Source organism: Phytophthora sojae (assembly GCF_000149755.1).
Source record: "Phytophthora sojae unplaced genomic scaffold PHYSOscaffold_1, whole genome shotgun sequence".
Taxonomy (NCBI): domain Eukaryota; phylum Oomycota; class Peronosporomycetes; order Peronosporales; family Peronosporaceae; genus Phytophthora; species Phytophthora sojae.
The window spans coordinates 7,751,046-7,769,313 of NW_009258115.1; the positions used below are offsets into that span (position 1 = coordinate 7,751,046).

General features: G+C 55.7%; 5 protein-coding genes across 5 annotated transcripts; 2 read left to right on the forward strand and 3 right to left on the reverse strand.

The window, feature by feature from the left end:
• Nucleotides 1–6,904: 6,904 nt before the first annotated feature.
• On the reverse strand, nucleotides 6,905–8,576 carry PHYSODRAFT_470715 (hypothetical protein; the record flags this gene model as incomplete). Its single annotated transcript, XM_009517868.1, has 2 exons — nucleotides 6,905–7,918; nucleotides 7,989–8,576. The coding sequence occupies 2 exons, from the start codon at nucleotides 8,574–8,576 to the stop codon at nucleotides 6,905–6,907; spliced, it is 1,602 nt and encodes a 533-aa protein (XP_009516163.1).
• A 396-nt stretch (nucleotides 8,577–8,972) lies between these two features.
• Nucleotides 8,973–11,403, forward strand: PHYSODRAFT_294285 (hypothetical protein; the record flags this gene model as incomplete). Its single annotated transcript, XM_009517869.1, has 3 exons — nucleotides 8,973–9,829; nucleotides 9,928–10,528; nucleotides 10,555–11,403. 3 exons carry the CDS (start codon nucleotides 8,973–8,975, stop codon nucleotides 11,401–11,403), a joined length of 2,307 nt encoding a protein of 768 aa, XP_009516164.1.
• Nucleotides 11,404–12,175: 772 nt separating this feature from the next.
• Nucleotides 12,176–12,467, reverse strand: PHYSODRAFT_322512 (hypothetical protein; the record flags this gene model as incomplete). Its single annotated transcript, XM_009517870.1, has 2 exons — nucleotides 12,176–12,217; nucleotides 12,276–12,467. 2 exons carry the CDS (start codon nucleotides 12,465–12,467, stop codon nucleotides 12,176–12,178), a joined length of 234 nt encoding a protein of 77 aa, XP_009516165.1.
• A 267-nt stretch (nucleotides 12,468–12,734) lies between these two features.
• Nucleotides 12,735–14,193, forward strand: PHYSODRAFT_322513 (hypothetical protein; the record flags this gene model as incomplete). Its single annotated transcript, XM_009517871.1, has 2 exons — nucleotides 12,735–13,418; nucleotides 13,450–14,193. 2 exons carry the CDS (start codon nucleotides 12,735–12,737, stop codon nucleotides 14,191–14,193), a joined length of 1,428 nt encoding a protein of 475 aa, XP_009516166.1.
• An 87-nt stretch (nucleotides 14,194–14,280) lies between these two features.
• PHYSODRAFT_251553 (hypothetical protein) lies at nucleotides 14,281–16,717 on the reverse strand (the record flags this gene model as incomplete). The annotated part of the gene is made up of 2 exons (XM_009517872.1): nucleotides 14,281–15,325; nucleotides 15,531–16,717. 2 exons carry the CDS (start codon nucleotides 16,715–16,717, stop codon nucleotides 14,281–14,283), a joined length of 2,232 nt encoding a protein of 743 aa, XP_009516167.1.
• Between the last annotated feature and the right edge of the window lie 1,551 nt (nucleotides 16,718–18,268).

Sequence of the window (18,268 nt, forward strand, 5' to 3'; positions counted from 1 at the left end):
ACCGGACGGATCGGAGCGATCAAACCGCTGCTCACATTGTGGATCGCGGAAACACACCGATCTCGATTGTTGGAGACGTTTGACGTGCGAGAAATGTGGCAAGAGAGGTCATCCGGCGGATCGCTGCCTGTTTGTGTGCCGTGGATGTGGTGAACTACACGAGATGGGCAAGTGTCCGATGGAGGAATCCTACAACCAGATCCGTCAATGGTTCAACCCGGCGAAGCACGCTGGCATGTTGCCCGTGATCGCCGAGAAGATGTCAAACTAGTACGCTCGTCGGGTTGGAATCCGGTACGAGCCGAGCGTTCTAGGTACTGGATCTATGCATTCGTGAACAAGAACACGGTAAATCGAGTAAGTGGACGGACTGATCTACGCGGTAATACATGTGACCTGCATGCGAAGTGCATGGATGGGATCCTCTATCGACGCTCGAGGCAACGATACCTTTGGGTAGTACCCGGACTCGGGATCGGGATCCTCGACAGTGGCGTTATCGGATCCAGAAGCACTACGATCAGGCTCGAAGTCAGGTGAATGCTCGACTACGCGAGGCGATCGCGGATCGGGCCGATCGACACAATGAAGAAGTTCGACCGCACTCGATCGAAGCTGGATCTCATGTGTGGCTGTACCTGGATCGAGTGAAAGAGGGGTATGCCCGGAAGTTGGCCCACCTGTGGCACGGCCCGTTCCGTGTTGCAGAGAAGGTGAACGAGTATACGATGAAGCTTCAGATCGCTGGTACGGACTATTACCTGTTCCCGATCGTGCATGTTTCGAAGCTGAAGCTGGTCAGGGACTTCCCCGATCGAGCGCAGATCGCGCTCACAGTGGACGCAGCGGATCAACTCGATTTCGACGAAGTCTTACTTCCGGAGGACAGCTGGGCCCCAGATCGAGACGTGAATGAGTACGAAGTAGAGGAGATCACGGATATGCGGACGGGTCGAAGGACACGGTACGGCCGGACTCATCGAGAATTCCTGGTACGCTGGAAGGGTTACGACGAGCCTGACTGGGTCGACGAAGGTGATCTCAACTGCGGTACGTTATTGTACGAGTTCCTTCGAGATCGCGTGTACCGGAACCGATTCAGCGTGATGCAGTCTCACGAGGAGGAGTGAGATCGGGCCACCAGGGTGAGCGGGTCACCTTGGTGAGCGAGAGGGATGACGGATCGACGGGGAGGCCGTTGATCGGAGGAAGGGGTTGTATATGAACGAATGAGTGTATGTGAGTGCAGATCGGACGGTTATGGAGTGAGTACAGGAAGGCATGAGGACAGATCTTGGCCGATCGAATTAACAACGAATGGATTGACGAGGAACAGTGGAAGATCAAGGAAGAATGTGGGTTATTACGATGGAATGGATCAATCTGAGTACTTCGCGCTACGCGTATGGAAGATCGGCCTCCGCGTCCCTCCTATTCTTGGGGTGTGATGGTCGACTGGCTCGCTATTCGCGGAAGTCGATCGTGGAGACGGCGATCATGTCACGGCTGGTGTTGGGCGCCGACGTTGGGGTTGAACTTGTTGCGGAGACGCGGGATCCGCTGGGCTGGATGGTCCTGGGGGTGGGCGCGGTACTGGTTCCGCCAGGGATCATGGGTGTCGGCCTCGATCAGGGCCGTTCGGAGGTCAGTCGGTTCACCTTGGTGTTGGGTGGGGTTGCCGATGTTCGCAGCGCGAGATACCACGCCAGGATACCAGGTCACAGCGTCCCGCTGTCGCACCGGGATCTGCAGGAAGAATGGGTCCAGCAACAGATCGACGTCTGCCCACATCTCTCGCACCATCGGCAGCATATCGACGAGGAGTCGGCGTCACCGATCACCGAGGCGGATCCGTCGGGCACGACGATCGCGATGGTATCGCTCGACGATCTGATCCCGACGCTGGGCGGCCGTGATCGGGAGATAATGAGTTGTTTCCCAGAAGGCCTGGCGATTCTGCTCTTCGAATTGAAGATAGGCAGTGGCGATCCGACCCAATCGGGTGCCGGCGCCTCGATGGAGTGCCAGATCGAAAGTCAACGGATCGGCCGGGTTCTGCAGCGCCTGCCAGGGGCGATCGGCCATCAGCGCGGTGATGTTAGGTCCGGTGATCAGGTCGTCTCGATAGCCAACCCCGGCCGCAGGCTGGGCAATGCCCCGAACGACGAGCGGGAAGAGCCAGCCCCCGGGTAGGAGGAGATGGTGGGTCAGCGTCGACAGGATCATGCCGGTGATCTGTAGCTGTCCCAGCAGGATCAAAGGCCAGGGGTCTGTATCAGTCTGAGCGAGCGCTCTGGGGGCGTTGAAACCCGGGATCATGGTACCGATCGGAACAACGGCGGGACCCGAGGACGACGCCCCGGCGATCCAGGCGGAGAACCGGGCGGCGGCGATCCAGGTGGAGATCCAGGCGGGGATCCCAGAGACGTCGGTCCAGGTGAACCATGACGGGACTGATGCGTTCCATGGGACGATTGGGAGCGAGCCGATCCAGATTGGGAGTGAATTGACACGACGGAGGGCGATCGCGATCGCGAGCGAGCCGGCGAAGTGTGGGTACGGGCCGGCGAGGCAGATTGACGGCGGCGAGACTCCGATCGGGATCGAGCTAAGGCTGCGAGAGCATCCTGATCAGACCCCTCCGACTCGTCTTCTTCTTCGTCGGTCTCTTGATCGGGCCCCTCCGATTCGGAATTTTCCTCGTCGGCCGCGGATCGGGCCGAAGACTCCTCCTCTTCCAACCAGTCTTCCTGCGTAGATCGAGGGGCGAACCTGACTCTTCTTGGTCAGATCCCTCTTGATCGTTCAGATCGGAAGGCGGTTGATCCGCAGCAGGTACCTTCTTTGCGGGTTGATCTTCGGCGGGCTGACCCCCAGCGGGGAGTTCATCGTCATGGCCGGGTAACGAAAAGGAAGGTGAGGGAGACCGAGCGGGCGATCGACTCGTAGACCGACTGCGTGGTGGGGGCGCCGATCGGGCACGTTTGTGGATGTGCCCGACGACGGAGTCCGGAGATCCGGAGCGACTGCGGCTGCGACGGACAGGCGTGGTCGGCGCGCACTGGCGAAGTCCAATCCACCGAACCACGCGAGATAAGGCGTCGGCCACATTCTCGAGATCCTCGTTGGATCGATCGCTGACGCGCCGCAACATAGCGTAGGCGTCCTGGACGTCGATTAATTGGGCGTCTTGGGCACGGATCACTTGTTGCGCGTTTTCGAGACACGATTCTGTAACACAGCGACGGCATGAGCAGCGATCGACAACGGAATAGGCGACACGGAAAGTTTACGTACGGAGATCGGCGTTCTCTCGGAGCGCAACGTCGCGGTCCTGATGAGCTTGATCGACGTCTTCCACGGCAGCGGTGGCTTGGTCTCTCGCGGTATCTCGGGCGGTACGCATCCGATCCAGCTCCTCATTCACCTGGCGGAGGGCAACCTGCAGTCGATCGACGTCGGACGTGGGTCCGGTGGGGGGCGTTGGGGTTGGAGCGGCCGGAGTGGCCGCGGCTGTTTCGGCCATCCGAAGGGCAGTCTGGACCCGATCGAGGCTACCGCGTGTAAGGTCCAGCTCGTGGTTCACCTCGTCCAGCTCGCGCTCTTGCTCGGAAACTTGCGATCGGAGGTCCGAAATGTCCGCCGTGGCGAGATCGAGCTGGTAGTCCAGTCGATCACGATCGGCACTAGCAGTCGCGTGGTGGGCCTGAGCGCGCGTCAGCCGACGATCCAGATACTGGATCTCGGCGGTTTGCTGGGCTGTCTGATTCCGGAGGCCTTGGATCAGCTGCAGGCCTTGACCCCGGGCACTCTGCTGAAGGTCGCTGACTCCGGTCTGCAGACGGCGGATCTCTGCCTCTTGCGCCCAGCGGTGGCGCTCCAAGTCGTGTAGGTTCGCGGTCAGCTCGCGCACGATGTCGTCCTGGCGCGCCCGGTCGCGGATCATAGTCGATCGGGAAGCGTAGGCACATGCCAGCTCATCTTCTAGGCGGGCGATTCGGCGGGCAGCGTCGGAAGAAGCCGCGGCATGACGGGAGACCGTCGATCGCGTCGATCAAGGGGTCGAATGAGTCGACCGGGGCGAGCCGTGTGTCGAACCGCCGTCACCCGACGGATTGGGGGAATGCGCCGGAGGGTTGGTCGGTGGTGCGTCCATCTGGAGTAATCTGCGCTTGGGCCGGCGAATTGGAGAATGACCAAGGTCGAACTGTCCGAAGTGAGCCGCCGTGCGACACAACTTGCGGCAAGGGGGGCGGATGTGGAGAAGTGCTGAATAAGAATTGTTCTCCGAGAAAGGCGGCAGGGCCGATCGACTGGAGGCGTGGGAGATCGGCGATCGAGAGACAGGCAGCAAGGATCTACGGATCAGAAGGAGTTCTTCGGGAGATCTCAGGTGGTCCGATGACGCCGGCGCGTAAGGCAGGACATGTGTCAAGCCGGATTGTGGGTGATCGTGCCCAAACCGCGGCGTGATTCGTGGCCGACCCAAGTCCAGATCGTCGACAGAGCCCGCGGATCTGAGATGACCGAGGACAGAAGGTGATAGATCGGCGGCGCATGGCAACCGGCATAAGTCATCGATCGGGAGTGGATCGCCGATCGAGATCGACCGCGGATCGCCGATCGGGGTCGATCGTGGATCGGGAGCCGATCGTGGGTCGCCGATTGGGGCCGATCGGAGTCGATCGTCGATCGGGGCTGATCGTGGATCGAGCAGGATGGGACGCACATGGAGGACGAAGTCGGGGCAAGAATCCAGTAATCGTGTGGTTGTAGGAGGGTAAGCAAGATGGTAGCATTAGGGAGAGACCAGCTAAACATAAATCAGAAGAGAATTTGCACCGAAGACCACAAGTCCCATCAAGTCACCAAGTCCCAGGAACTACATTGGCCTCGGTAGCGTCGACACTTTGGGTAGTGAACTAGCGGTACGGTTAAGACTGGATTAATACATTGGCCAGCTTGACCTACTCTAGTGATCTATCTCTTGTGTGCAAGTCCTCGATCGACCGGGTATTGGTGCTTGGCCGACGATCGTTTCTCCTCTCGATCAACCTCGATCTCGCTATAGGAAGCGACAAGCAACTCAGGAAAGGAAGGAACACACCCGGAAAGTCAACCACAGGCCTTGGATCAACTCCAGGCCGACCGATCGCAGCGAACAACCCTCGATCGGAGCGTATACTCGGACGCAGAGCGAAGACTACCGCGCTGCTCTACAAACTATCCCCGCGTCACGCCAAGACACTCGATCTTCACCAAGCGCTGCATCTTCGGAGCCCCGAGAGAGCCGATCCAGTCTGCCGACGGGTACACAAGGTGAGAACAAGTTTAGCCGATCACGGATCGTTGGGGGGCCCCCTCCGTTAGTCGGTGTCTGGGTGCTGGTTGGTGGGAAGCTTGATCAGGCCTTAACCAGATTTTGGCCGATCCCGTTACACCACAGCAACCTGCCACCTCCTTCTTGCTCACCAGTCTGCACTGGAGGTGGTCGGTGTTCTTGGTATTGAGGCTGCTCTGGAGGGGGGCGGTGCACTTGGTACTGGGGTTGCGGTACCCCTCCGTAGAAGCTGCCGCGTACAAATGCACCAGGAGTCTGCACACCTCTCTGGCCATCCGCGAGCTCGTCCAGTTGCATGCGCTGCATGCCCATGCTGCCATGCTCGATAGCCTGAGGGAAAATGCTTCCACACCGCTGGGGTTGCTCTGGCGAGACTGCACCTTGGCGCAACGCACTAGGCGTCACGGCGCGCTCGATCACATCGATGCGATTCGTGAGCAACTTGATCGCGTCGAGAAGAGCAGCCGTGGCGTCGATTTGACTTGCAGATTCTCCTTGAACGTCTCCGCTCCTTTCGCGAGCAGGAGGTCCAGCATGGGGCTCTTGCGCAGCCACGGGCTGGTCGTTGCGGTCACTTGGGATCATAACCTGTCGGAAGGTTCACTTGCGCTGCGAGGAGAAGAATGTGAAGTGAGTTTATTTTGCTTTTGCGCGCTAGCTACTGCTATCTCTTCTCTCCTGTGCCTCCCTCTTGTAGTTCGGTTGTCTAGCTAGCGTGTCGTTGTTCCAAGCCTTGTGGTGTCGTTTGTGCGAAGTATCCAAAGCGCGATGCGGCGTTGTCGCTCAGTTGAGCCAGCGGTATCGGCTCCTTCCAACAGGGTTTTGCTCCAGAATAGGCAACGTGCGCACCAGCAGCCTGATTCGCACCATACATTCTGGAGGGCTTCAATACCTGGACCCTATCAGAGTTTTAACGCCTTCTTGTTGCATATACCTGTATTTGCAGCTACCGCAAGTTGTCGCGCAAGTACCATTCGGACAAGCAGACTTAGGTCACGGAATTTTCACCAAGCTCGAATTCTGGGGACTCCTGACTAGCAACAGGCCATATATGGCCACGTGTGCTTAGTGGCCGAGGCGCACATCCACTGCCTCCCCTTTGCCAGGCGGATGGTGTGGTCAACTGCTCAAGATCAGAAAGCTTCGTCAAGAAGCATCTCTCCTCCATGGCAATCTAGGATCCGGCCGGCAACCGAGTCGTCTTGATCGACTTCGATTGGTCTGGAAATGCTGGTATCGGCACGCACCCACCATTTATGGACGCTGAGATAGCGTGGCCACCACGAGCAAAGTGTGGGGAGCCGCTTCAAGTTGCTCACGATGCGTATTGGTTTGATGCGATAATTGCGCGATTGACCTGATAATTCAAGCCGCGCATTGAAGTGAAGTACCCGAGCAATAAACTCAATCTGCGTAAGTAGGCTAAAAGGAATGCGATTAACGCTAAACTTTTTTTTTAATTTGCTTCATGTAGTTGCGTATCAAGCATTGACAAATGAAACTCCACTGGACCTCAACCTGCTTGCGCACAAGCTTCTCATAACAGAAGAACCATAGTTGAAGCTAAGCTAATGACACTGTAAGACGCATAGCGTAGACTGACAGATGCTGATGTCGTGGCTGATGGGCTAGATGCCTGTGACGACGCCGCCGCTCCGACACTTCCAGTGCTGCTGCTGGCGCTTCCTGTTCCTGCTCCACTTCCTGTGAAGCAAACATGACATTGGTCAGCATTACAGCACAAGCTCTCAAAACGCAAGGATCTGACGTACCAGACGTAGCGTTAGCCCATCCAGCAACGGCATCGACCGGCTCGTTCACGGCAGAGCCTGCAGCTGTATAGCTACTCTCCGTTGTTTGTCTGGGGAAGCTCACCTCGTCCTCCATTGTCCACATGGCGCTGGAAGGTTCGTGCGTGGCATCCGACGCAGCAGAGCCCCATCGCCACTCCAGCGCGTCCTTCGTCGCCTTGAGATAGCCGTAGCCGTACTTGGGGATCAGCGTCTTCCACTTGAAGCCCTTGATGCCGAGCTGAGCCTCCTCACGAATGTACTCGTTGTTGCCTGGACTGCCGCTGATGACGATCGGAGGGACGTTGTAGCCGTTGAAAGTCGACGCCTCGAACATCAAGTACGTGTGCTCATGGCCAGCCAAGTACAAGTCCACCTGGTACTTGCTCATGAGAGGGATGATCTCCTTCGCGAACCGATTACCAGGCTCGCTCAGTCCTTTCGGCGTCTTGAAAGGCGGTCGGTGGCCGCAAATGACGACGTACGGCGTCTCGGAGCGCTTCACTCGGCTTAGATCGTACTCCAGCCACTTCGCCTGCGCAGTTCCCGCTGCTGTACGAGCTGCTTCGTCCACTTTCCACGTCCCGTCACTCTGCAGCGCAGCGTAGGCCTCGTCGCCGTACACTTCCGTGTTGATGAAGGCGAAGTGGATGAGCCCCGACGAGAAGCTGTAGAACTCGTTGGAAGAAGACCCACTAGCAGCTCCAGCACCCAGCGTGAGGCCCTGGAAGCGGCGGTAGTAGTTCTGCACTGCAAGAGCGGGCGAGAGCGCGTATTGATACTCATGCTACAATGACATACAAAGCCACAGTCAGTATTAACAGATATATCGACGCGATGAATAGTATTGAGCGCACATTGCCGACGGTCGTCATCATGGGCACCCGCGACGTGATCGGCTCGAGCTCGTCCATGTAGTTCTGAGCGTTCGAGCCCGTGAGCTCGTAGGACAAGTCGCCAATGTTCAGCACCCCACTGTAGGCCCCGTCGTCCAGCAGCGCGCTCTTCAGCGCCGGCAGGGACACAGCAGCTGCGTGGTCCTGCATAGGCGCCCCCATATCTCCAAACACCGCCCACGTGATCTCCCCGTCGGGGACTGTGAAGTTCTTAGTCTGCTCCTTGACGTCGGACTCGAGCGCGTAGAAGATCGTGGCGCCCGGCTCCAGGTTGGCCAGCAACGCCGACCAGCACGCCACGCTCTCGCCCGCCGCCTCCGTCACTAAACCTGCGCTTCTGCCGTCCACGGAGGAGCTCAGATCGTCAGCGGATGCACCGAATATGAGCCGGGAAGAGTTCACGCTGGACGAGGTGACCCAGTCCAGCATGTAGTGCACCCCATCGCCCTCCTTCTCCACGAGACTCAAGTGGAATTGCGTAGACGCAGACGCGGCCTCGAAGGTGGCGACGGCGGCAAGAATTGCAGCGATGCCGACGCGGAGCTGCATGGCTGGATGGCTGCCCTTTAATTGAATCTGCTCCGAGCAGATTGACAAGTGCAGCGGACGTGATCCGACTCTCTGCTCTGACTTCACCCTGACTAAGTACGAAACGTACGAACAGAGAACTGAAGACGGATGTCTACACACCCCAAGCGATACGACTGCGGGTACTCATGTTAGACGAACTCTTGACAACGTAGTAACTTTTGATAAGATGACCGGATTTATTAACTGTGAGAGCTCTGTGGGGCGAGGAAGTCACCCCTCGGTTGCGTGGACTTTCGAACCAAAGAATACAGTCATAGAATGTGAACGTACTCCATGGATTCTCGTGTGATCAAGGGGGGGGGGGCAGCCACCAGACGAGGGGAGATAGCCTTCACAGTTCAATTACGCGGCACGATGCCAAGCTCCTTGCAGTTGCGGGCTGAATCGGATTGGACCAGCAAACTTACAGCAGCGAAAACCTATGGGAACTATACCCTGGACATTGGCATTCTTCGAGTTCGCACACTTCTCCTTACTGCCGTGATGGCGAGCGTCTTCACTGGAGTGACGCTGTTATTCGCGGGTGATGGGGTCCAAGTGAGCTCCTTCCAGTCGGGCGATCTGGACGCTGCGGGGCAGAAGCAACTACTGGACAAGTACAACGGATGGCTGGGCAGTCTGACGGCGCTGGTGATGAAGCCGCTCGACGTGGCGCTGAGCATGTTGATTGCCGTTGTGTTCCTGTGTATCGCGACGAAATGGAGCGTTTATTATGAAACCCGCCGCAGATACCTCATGATGGCCGTCATTGGAGTCGTGGGCTATTTGATGAACACCGGCTTCAATTCCCTGAATTTGCAGGTTGTCTCGGGGAAAATTCGCCCCAGAATTATCTCGTCAGATCTCGCTGTGGAGAGCATTGACGATGACACTCAGAAGTTGGACGCTAGCGGGTTCTTGACGACGACAATGAACTCGAGTTTCCGTGAGAATTCGCCCGGCAACAGCGTCTTCAACACCATTTTACGCAATTTATTCGTGGCGACAGAGGAAGTTCCGACTTGGTGCAACCATACCGACGACTATGTGTATCTGTTCAAAAATACCGTCGCTACGTACGGCTTCCCTTCACGATCGTGGCAGCAGCGTGCGCTGTCCAAAGCACGGGAGCCAACGGGTTCGTTGAGTATGCCGATGAATGCCTCCAAGTCCGAGCTCCCATCGGACGAAGAGCTTCCGATGAATAGTTCCATTGCTACAAACCTCGCAGTGTACGCGCTGGTCGTAAGCGACACGTTTCTTGGGTGGTGGGGGGAGTACAAGGAGGCTTGGGGGACTGAAATGCACCCTACTACTGGCGATGGCTTAGGTTCGATTGCGATGGCAGATTACCTGAATCTGCGTCCGGTAACGCAACTTTTCTAGGTAATCTGCACGAGGTGATCGTCAACTACTTCGAGAGGACGGAGAACGCCAGCACAACGGACGAACTGGCCAAGATGGAGTTCTCCCACGTCGATTTGGCTGAAAACATTGCGTTTGACGCCTTCACGATCGAGATCCCGACGCAAAAGTTTGGGCTCCAGAACGACAATTCGTCGAGCTCCATTCCGTTTTATAACCCGTTGAAGGCTTACAGCTGCAACACGAAGGCGTGCATTGTGTCAGACGTGCTCAAATACGCGAAATTATACGACAATACGTTCGAGACGACTGTGTACCCGCGTGTTCAAGCCCTTGCCATTTGTTTGAATGACGCGGGGGGAGAAGACTTGGTTGTCGATTTGAGTTACTATCACTCGAACCAGATCTTGCAAGCATGTACGCAGCGCTCGGCCACTTCCATGATCATCGTCAGCGTTGGGAAGCGCGTTGAAGGCGACTCATTTGCAGCGCCTGACACAGAGGCTGATGATTTGTGGCTTACAGCTAAACAACTCACTAATGCTCGTATGGTGTACTCTCTCACGGTGGGGTGTCTTCGTGGATACCGGAGGATCTCTCTGATGTGTATGGCGCCGAATGTGCTAGTGATGGAGGCTGTTATGGTGTTCGGTTCCCGCTGGAGCAAGCCGCCAATTCGAGTACCAATGCCATGCTATTGGTTAGCAGCACCAGCATCCCGATGAGTTCACTCAGCCCCATCAATATGAATGCAGTCGTGTACTCGGTGGGGTCGTCGCAGTGGAAAATATTGGCTTCGACACTGGAGGAGGCGAGAGGGGCCGCGCTGAAAACCGAGACCAGGCCAGCGCACGTGGTTTTGCCTCGCAATTTCAAGACGACCGATTACTCGTTGACTGCGTTCATGGAAGGCGAAGGCTTGGCGGTCTGTGAGCGCAGTGTCGACACGCTGTTGAACCACATCGAGAAGAACCACCTGTACATCGAGCACACACTTCAACCGGCGTACACGGCAGGACTGTATTTCATCCTCCAGAACGCCGTGGTGCATGAAGCGCTGCAGATTAGCGATGATCCGGTGGAGATGTCGTTGGGGTTCTCGGGGAACACCCTCGATATGTACGTGCAAGCGTCCATTCCGACTACAAGTATGCTGATCGCCTTTGCCGGCTGCATTATCATGGTACTGGGTACTGTAGTTGTTTTTGTATTGGGCACACGTGGCGAACAAACACTACGCGAACACAGTTCGGCTGCTATGGCGGCAGACATACTGGGAAATCTGGAGAAGTTCCCACCTTTTTTGCTGCGGTTTGAGCTGCGAGAGTCCGACACGGGAGAAGCTGCAGGGGCTTTATTGGACGCACTGCATGTTGAAAGTATGGTGTTAGTCGACAAGGAAGACCGAAGTCAGCCGTTCGCTATAGGTAGCGAGGTTTGAGTTTGTTTATATAATTCAATATATACACTTAAAATGCATTCAGTTTTGGTTTCCTGGTCCCCATTGAGCCTCATCTCCAAGCTGCAGCAGCATTTTGCGTCGTAGCGCGGCTGTGTGTTCCGAGTCTGCCGCTATAACTTGTAACAGCTTTTGTAAACTCTCTTTGCTCATCCTGGAAATGACTTTCTCGGCGATGTAGTTCGACAAAAAAGCCAACTGGAAACTCGCTCGGAAATCAGTTTCGCTTGGGACCATCTCCAGAATGTGGAAGCTGCGATAGTTCACGATTCCAGCTCCCTCACTTGGTTTGTTGTTTCCGAACGAAATGGCATCGAGGGGGCTAAAGGAGGCAATCGCTGTATCCAGTTCGAAAGATTCGTCTCGGTCAGATTTGGTGAAGACGAATCTTGGAATTCCACCAAACTTGTTGTATCTCGAAATCAACACGTCATTCGGTAGCTTTAACCGGTCGCTGAGGAGTGAGTTGTAGTTTTGAAGCTCGATGACTCTCGCTCCATAACAGTGGAGTATTTCGCGTGCGGATGCTCCAAAGGTGGGAAGTCGGACATTGTGAAGTACCTTATGTTACGATCGTGTCCACTTTCGCCGTTGTCCACTCTTCTCCTTTTCGTTTGGAAGGAATGGGCCACGTCGTGAAACCAATCATCTACTCGTGTGCGTTTGCCGATAAGCTTAGCATCTTGCTGCACAATAGGCTGTTCGACGCGTACGAGCACGTGGATTTGATCGGTGGAGGGGTTAGGCATCCCTTTCAGCGCTTCTTGGAGTCTAGCATCGCCCTGGAGCTCGAGATCTGTGTGTGTCAGCTCTGTAATAAGAGCCGAGTTTTCTCACGTCTTCAGCCTCTTCACGTCTTCGGTGTCGGATTCAAGCCACGCGCCGTTCTTCTTTGCCAGAAAGAGTTGCAAGCTGCGTGCAGGAACGTCGATGTCTTCAATTTTCGCCTTGATCGCATTTTTCAGGAGATTCATCGTCACACTCTTGTCAATGACGATAGAGAGTGTGCTGACTTCCCCAATGATCGCGCAGATCAGCAGCACCATGGTTGACGGGTTCTGAAATGATCGACACAGGGGCAGGAAGAACGCGCTGTTGGTCTCAAGCTTTCAATAAATCAAGCGATAATACAGCAGCGGACTTGAATCATACGCACAGCATCAATCTGCAATTGATGAGACGGTCCGCATGGCTACTTTTTGCGCTAGTCGCACAAACTTCAGTGTATGTGCCCCTTATGTGGTCAATACACTCGATTAAATCCGAACTCACTGACTCCTTGCGCATCAAGTCAGACACGTCAACTACATACCATGCCGCGTCTCCTCCTCGTGACTCTGGCCGCGCTGCCGCTGCTTGCTGCAGCGCTATCCCCGCCGCGTGACCGAGGTCCTCTGTTCGAAGGGTCAACGGTAGTGAGCTCGCTGGACGTAGAGGGCTACGAGGCCATGCTGAACGACTCGGCCTCGGTCTGGCTCGTGGACTACTACTCGTCGTGGTGCTCGCACTGCCGCATGTTCGGCCCGGAGTGGGAGAAGGTAGGCGCGTTCTACGCACAGTCCGAGCTGCTGCAGGTGGGGGCGGTAGATTGCAACCGGCACAAGGAGATCTGCACGCGGGAGGAGGTGCACGCCTACCCTACAGTCAAAGCCCACCATGTTCCACTCAAGTCGAATGAGAAGGTGAGCATGGAGGCGAGAGGACGGAAGACGCTCACGTCGGTGGTCACGTGGGTGGAGGACGTGCTGAAAGAGCACAGTATCGAGTCTGGGGTGGACGTGTCGACTATCGCTGAAGGGAACAACAATCTGCGACGGAATGACGGGGAAGAGGCTGAGACCGCAGCGTCGAAAGAGATTAAGGACGATACGTACGCCCAGATGAAGTATAACCGCCTACTGGATGCCGGTAAGGCTGTGATGCTCGCTCTGGAGGAGAGCTTCTTCATTGTTACGCCGGTGCTGCAAGGCGAGAGGTACGAGGCTGCGCTAAGGTGGGTACGCCCTCGCTGTGTCGTTCCCAACGGAGGAGAACCGCGCAGCTATGGGGAAGCTGGTGGATTTGATGAAGCAGCAGAAGAGTTGGTCCATGGATGAGTGGAGAGAGCTCCTTAAACGATGGAGACCTGTTGCGAGGGAAACGAGCTTCCCTACTGACCTGTTTGACCCCCGAGGAGACGACGACTTGGGCTGGGAGGTCTGCAAAACTTACACTTGTGGGCTGTGGACGCTGTTTCATAGCATGACTACGAGGGAGTTTAAGGCGGAGGAGGCGTGGAAACCGAGTGAGACCATGGCGGCGATTCGACTGTACATGAAAAACTTTTTCGGCTGCAAGGACTGCCGCGATCACTTCATGGAGGCGAATCCCGAGAGTTTAGTGGCCGAATTGGCCGCCAGCGACGCGCACGGACCACATGCGGTTGTGGTGTGGGCCTGGAAGATGCACAACTCGGTCAACAAGAGACTCCACGTCGATCAATGGCCCTCAGTGTCGAGCTGCTCCAGCTGCTACATTGACATCGGTGGGCCTGTGTCAATTGGCATGTCGTTGATCAACGAAGATGGAATGGTGAACTACCTGACGAGCGTCTACGGACATGAAGATAAGACTCTCTTCAATGAGTTTACCGAGGCAGCCACGTACCCGTTCGCTGCTCAAAGCTTCAACGCTATAACAGCAGCAGCGCTGGTCTTGGCACTTGTGGTCGTTGTACTGAAGACACAGAAGCACCGCTTTGCCGTCTCCAAAGACAACGATCACACGGCGTAAATGTACTCCCAGGGTTTATTATTTTCATGAAAAAAGAGATTATGACGACAGCTATACCCGGCCGGTACCAGCAAATTGTGGCATCCCTCACGGCTCTAGAGTCACTTTGCACATGCTCTTCTCGACGCTGATAGCCTGGCCGACTGCAAATATCTGCGCCTCGTCCTCTTTGTGAGCGAAGACAACCTCTTCAACACGAAGCGAGTCCAGCGTGGGTCCTGTGCCTCCACCAACTCCGTCGTGAAGGTACAAGCGCAGCATGAGCGGAGGGAACTTGCCGCTGTTGGTCAGTGCTTCAGTTGCTGTCGCCGCTGAGCCATGCTCGATCACCTTCCCGCGTCTCGCTATTGCGACGACCGTTATGCCGCACACCACGATCAGAGCGCAACCAGCGAGTGCGAGCAGCAGGTTCGTCGTGGGGATGGACACTTGGACGTACATATCCTGGATGTTGCCGGCGAACTGCAGCGAGTTTTGCTGCGACGAAGAGGAATTGGCCGAGATTGGCGACTGTACCATCCCGTTCTGGAAGATATAGTAGAGTCCGGCAGTGTACGCTGGCTGGAGGGTGTGCTCGATGTACAGATGGTTCTTCTCGATGTGGTTCAGGTAGTTGTCGATGAGGACCTCGCAGTCCTTCATGCCATCGCCCAGCATGAACTCGGTGAGGGTCGAGTTGATTGTCTTGAAGTTGCGGGGCAGAACAATGAACATGGGTGTGGTATCCGTCCTGAGAGCGGCCCCCCGGGCCTCCTCCACCGTCGACGCCAGCGTCGTCCACTGGGAAGACCCAACGTCGAACCAGATCGCGTTCAGGTTGATCGGGCTCAGCAAGTCCATGGGAATGTCGCTCACCCCCACCAGCAGCTGGTCGCTTGACTCGAGGGGGAAGCGGACGCCGCTGCAGCCACTGCCAGTCGCGCAGCTAGCGTCGTAGACCTCGGACAGGTCCTCCAGACTCCACGACAACCGCCCGACAGTCAACGAGTACACTATGCGAGCGTTGGCAACTCGAGCGGCCAGGCCATCGGGGTCATCTTCAAAGGCGTCGCCCTCCATGCGTTTCCCGACGCTGACGATGATCATGGACGTGTTGGAGCGCTGGTCGCAAGCCTGAGCCACTTCGTTCGATCTGAAATAGTCAAAGTCCGCAACCAAGTCTTCCCCTCCCGCGTCGTTGATACAGATTGAGAGCGCTTGAACACGCGGGTACACCGTAGTCGTGGATCCGTCGGCGGTATACTCCTGCAGTCCTGCTGACCCTAAAATGCACGACTCGGTGTTGCAGAAGTAGTCGTAGATAGGCGTTGTCACTGGAGGAATTGTCCTCCTGATACCCGATCATTTGCGTCGGGATCTCGATCGCGAAGGCGTCAAACGCCACGGTCTCAGCCAAATCAACGTGGGAAAACTCCATCGTGGCCAGCTCGTCCGTCGTACTCGCGTTCTCGGCCTTCTCAAAGTACTCGACAATCACCCCGTGGAGGTTACGGAGGAAATCGGGCGAGGAGGCCGTCAGATTCAGATAGTCCGCCATGACCAGGGGAATCGACTGGTTCCTATTGACGTAACCTGGAGCGTAAATGCTCCACGCCTCGTCCGTTGAGCTCCACCACCCGAGGAAGCTGTTGCTCACTATCAGCGCGTACGTCGCGAGGTTGGTCGCGATCGACTGGTTCATCAGGAGTTCGTAGTCTGCTGGAAGATCGCTAGTCGCAGCGTTCATGGGCATAGCCACGGAAGCTGTTGGGGTTAAAGCTTGCGATAGCGCGAGCTGCTGCCACGATCGAGACGGGAAGCCGTAGCTCGCAGCGATGTTCTTGAACGGGGACACGAAGGCGTCCGTGTGGTTGCACCACGTCGGGACGTTCTCGGTCGGTACGAATAGCTTGCGCATGATGGTGTTGAGGACGCTGTTGCCGGCTGTGTCTTCACGGAAGCTGTGACTCCACGTGGTGGTCACGAATCCGTCGGCACTCAGTTGTTGAGCGGTGTCGTCACTAGAGCTCTGCTCTGCGAGGTCAGCGGCGAGAATCCGTGGGTGGATGTCCCCCGAGATCACTTGGACGTTGAGGGAGCTAAGACCAGTGTTCATGAGGTACCCCACAGCAGCCACGGCAGCCATGGCAAGGTACGCGCGTCGCTCCCCGAGTTGACTGAACTTGGTCGCGAGGCACAGGAAGGCGACGGAGATGACCATACTCAGCACCACGTCGACTGGCTTCATGAGCAGAGCGGTATTGGCTCCGGAGATGGAGTTGTACCGGTCCAGCATCTTCTTCTGCTCGGCTGCGTCCATGTCGGTGGACTCGAAGGTTCGAACGCGCACTCCGTCGCTGGCGAACGGCAGCATGACACCGACGAGAATGCCGCCCACGATGAGAGATCCGAAGAGCACGCGGAAGCGGTAGACGTCCACGAACAGCGAGTAGTTGGGTGAACCTTCGACATCGTTGAAAGGGGCGTATGCCGGTGTCGCGGGAGTTTGTACCCCCGCCTCCGACTCCTTCGTGTTCTCCGGCATCGATGCGCGCGCGACTTGGTGGAATGAACAATGACTAGGGGGGAACGTGCTGCCATGCCATGACCACGTGAAGGAGACATGCTGAACGTACCTATCTGATCAGTTCTGTATCCTCCTATGGGTAAAGTTGGACAACGGGTAGACGTTTAGTCCGTTAGTTCGTGAAGGATATCAGAGAGATGATCGATGAAGCCGAACAGCGCGTGGTACTTCGCGTTCTACTCGTTCGACAAATGGGTTCAAGCCATTGCAGCAAACTCTACTTCGTGACTGAGAAACATAGGCAAGTTTTGACAGCAATGCAAAAACACCTACTGCATGCATATGCAGTGAGTGAGGAAAGGGCTTTCGTATTTGATCTCAATATGGCCATCAAAGCGAATGACGGAGATACAGTACATCGTATCGAATGCGATGACTCAGACGTTACACTTGTTAGTTTGAAGCCATCGACCGTTGATTCGAGCTTCGACTAGCGGGATGCTTTCTGGTGCCTGGTTTAGAGGCTGTGCTCAACATATCAACAGCAAGCACTGTATCCAACTCCTTGCCAATAAGGTCAACCCCTTACGAATAGCTAACTACTGAGTTTGGTCTTCCTTATAAAACAACATCATACTTCCAACATGCAGCGAGTCGAACAAAGCTCCTGAGCTTCCCCCGTGCCGGAATCTCGTAGCTTCAAGCGCAGTAAAAAGGGGGAAAAACTTCTTTAGATTTCCCAGTGCGCTAGGTATTCGAGATAGCGGCAATAATACTACACAGTCTGCAATGCGCTCACAACGCTTGCAGGCGGAATCGATGCTTGCTTGCTCGAACATAACGAGAATATTGGGGCTCGCTCTCGGCAAGAATCTGACGATAAATAAAATCCAAGCCGTCGTGGCATACATTAGCGATGCAGTCTGAAGGCTTCGGCAAGTAGTGAATCATGTATTGGAGTAACTTGTTCTACCGCCTAATAGCTGGTAATCTTTCCGACACACTGCGTCACCTCGATATCAAATGTTGCTTTGCACGTCGTCCGGTTCTTGCTTCGGTAGAGCTGCAACGCAAACCCGTCGTAAATGTCGCTCGAGACGATGAACAGAAGGCTATGCGAATAAGATGAAAATTCTTTCCCTTATGTAGCTTGAATAGACTTGATTTTTTCCTGAATTGGACCCCATTTTCAGCACATCCAACGGCCTGTCCATCGAGATATGCCAAACAAAACTTCTTGGTAGTGAGGTCTTGCAGAACGACTTCTCTCCCTCGCCACGACTGCAGATTCTGCTCTGAAGTCATCAACCACGAGCGGATTTCATCGACTGAGCTCGCATTATACCGAGTGATGACAATCGCCTCCACTGCCAAAGACGAATACCCCACGTAGGGGAGGCTGGGCAGTGCCACATCGCGATACAAACTGAATATGAGGTGCTTCATCGTGTCACTAAACGCACACCGCCTGAAGAGTAGAATATATCCTCTTTGAACTCGGCAACCGTCTCCGGAATTTCATCCTCCACACGTTTTACCAGTAGCTCGAGTAATTCCGACCGTGAAAAC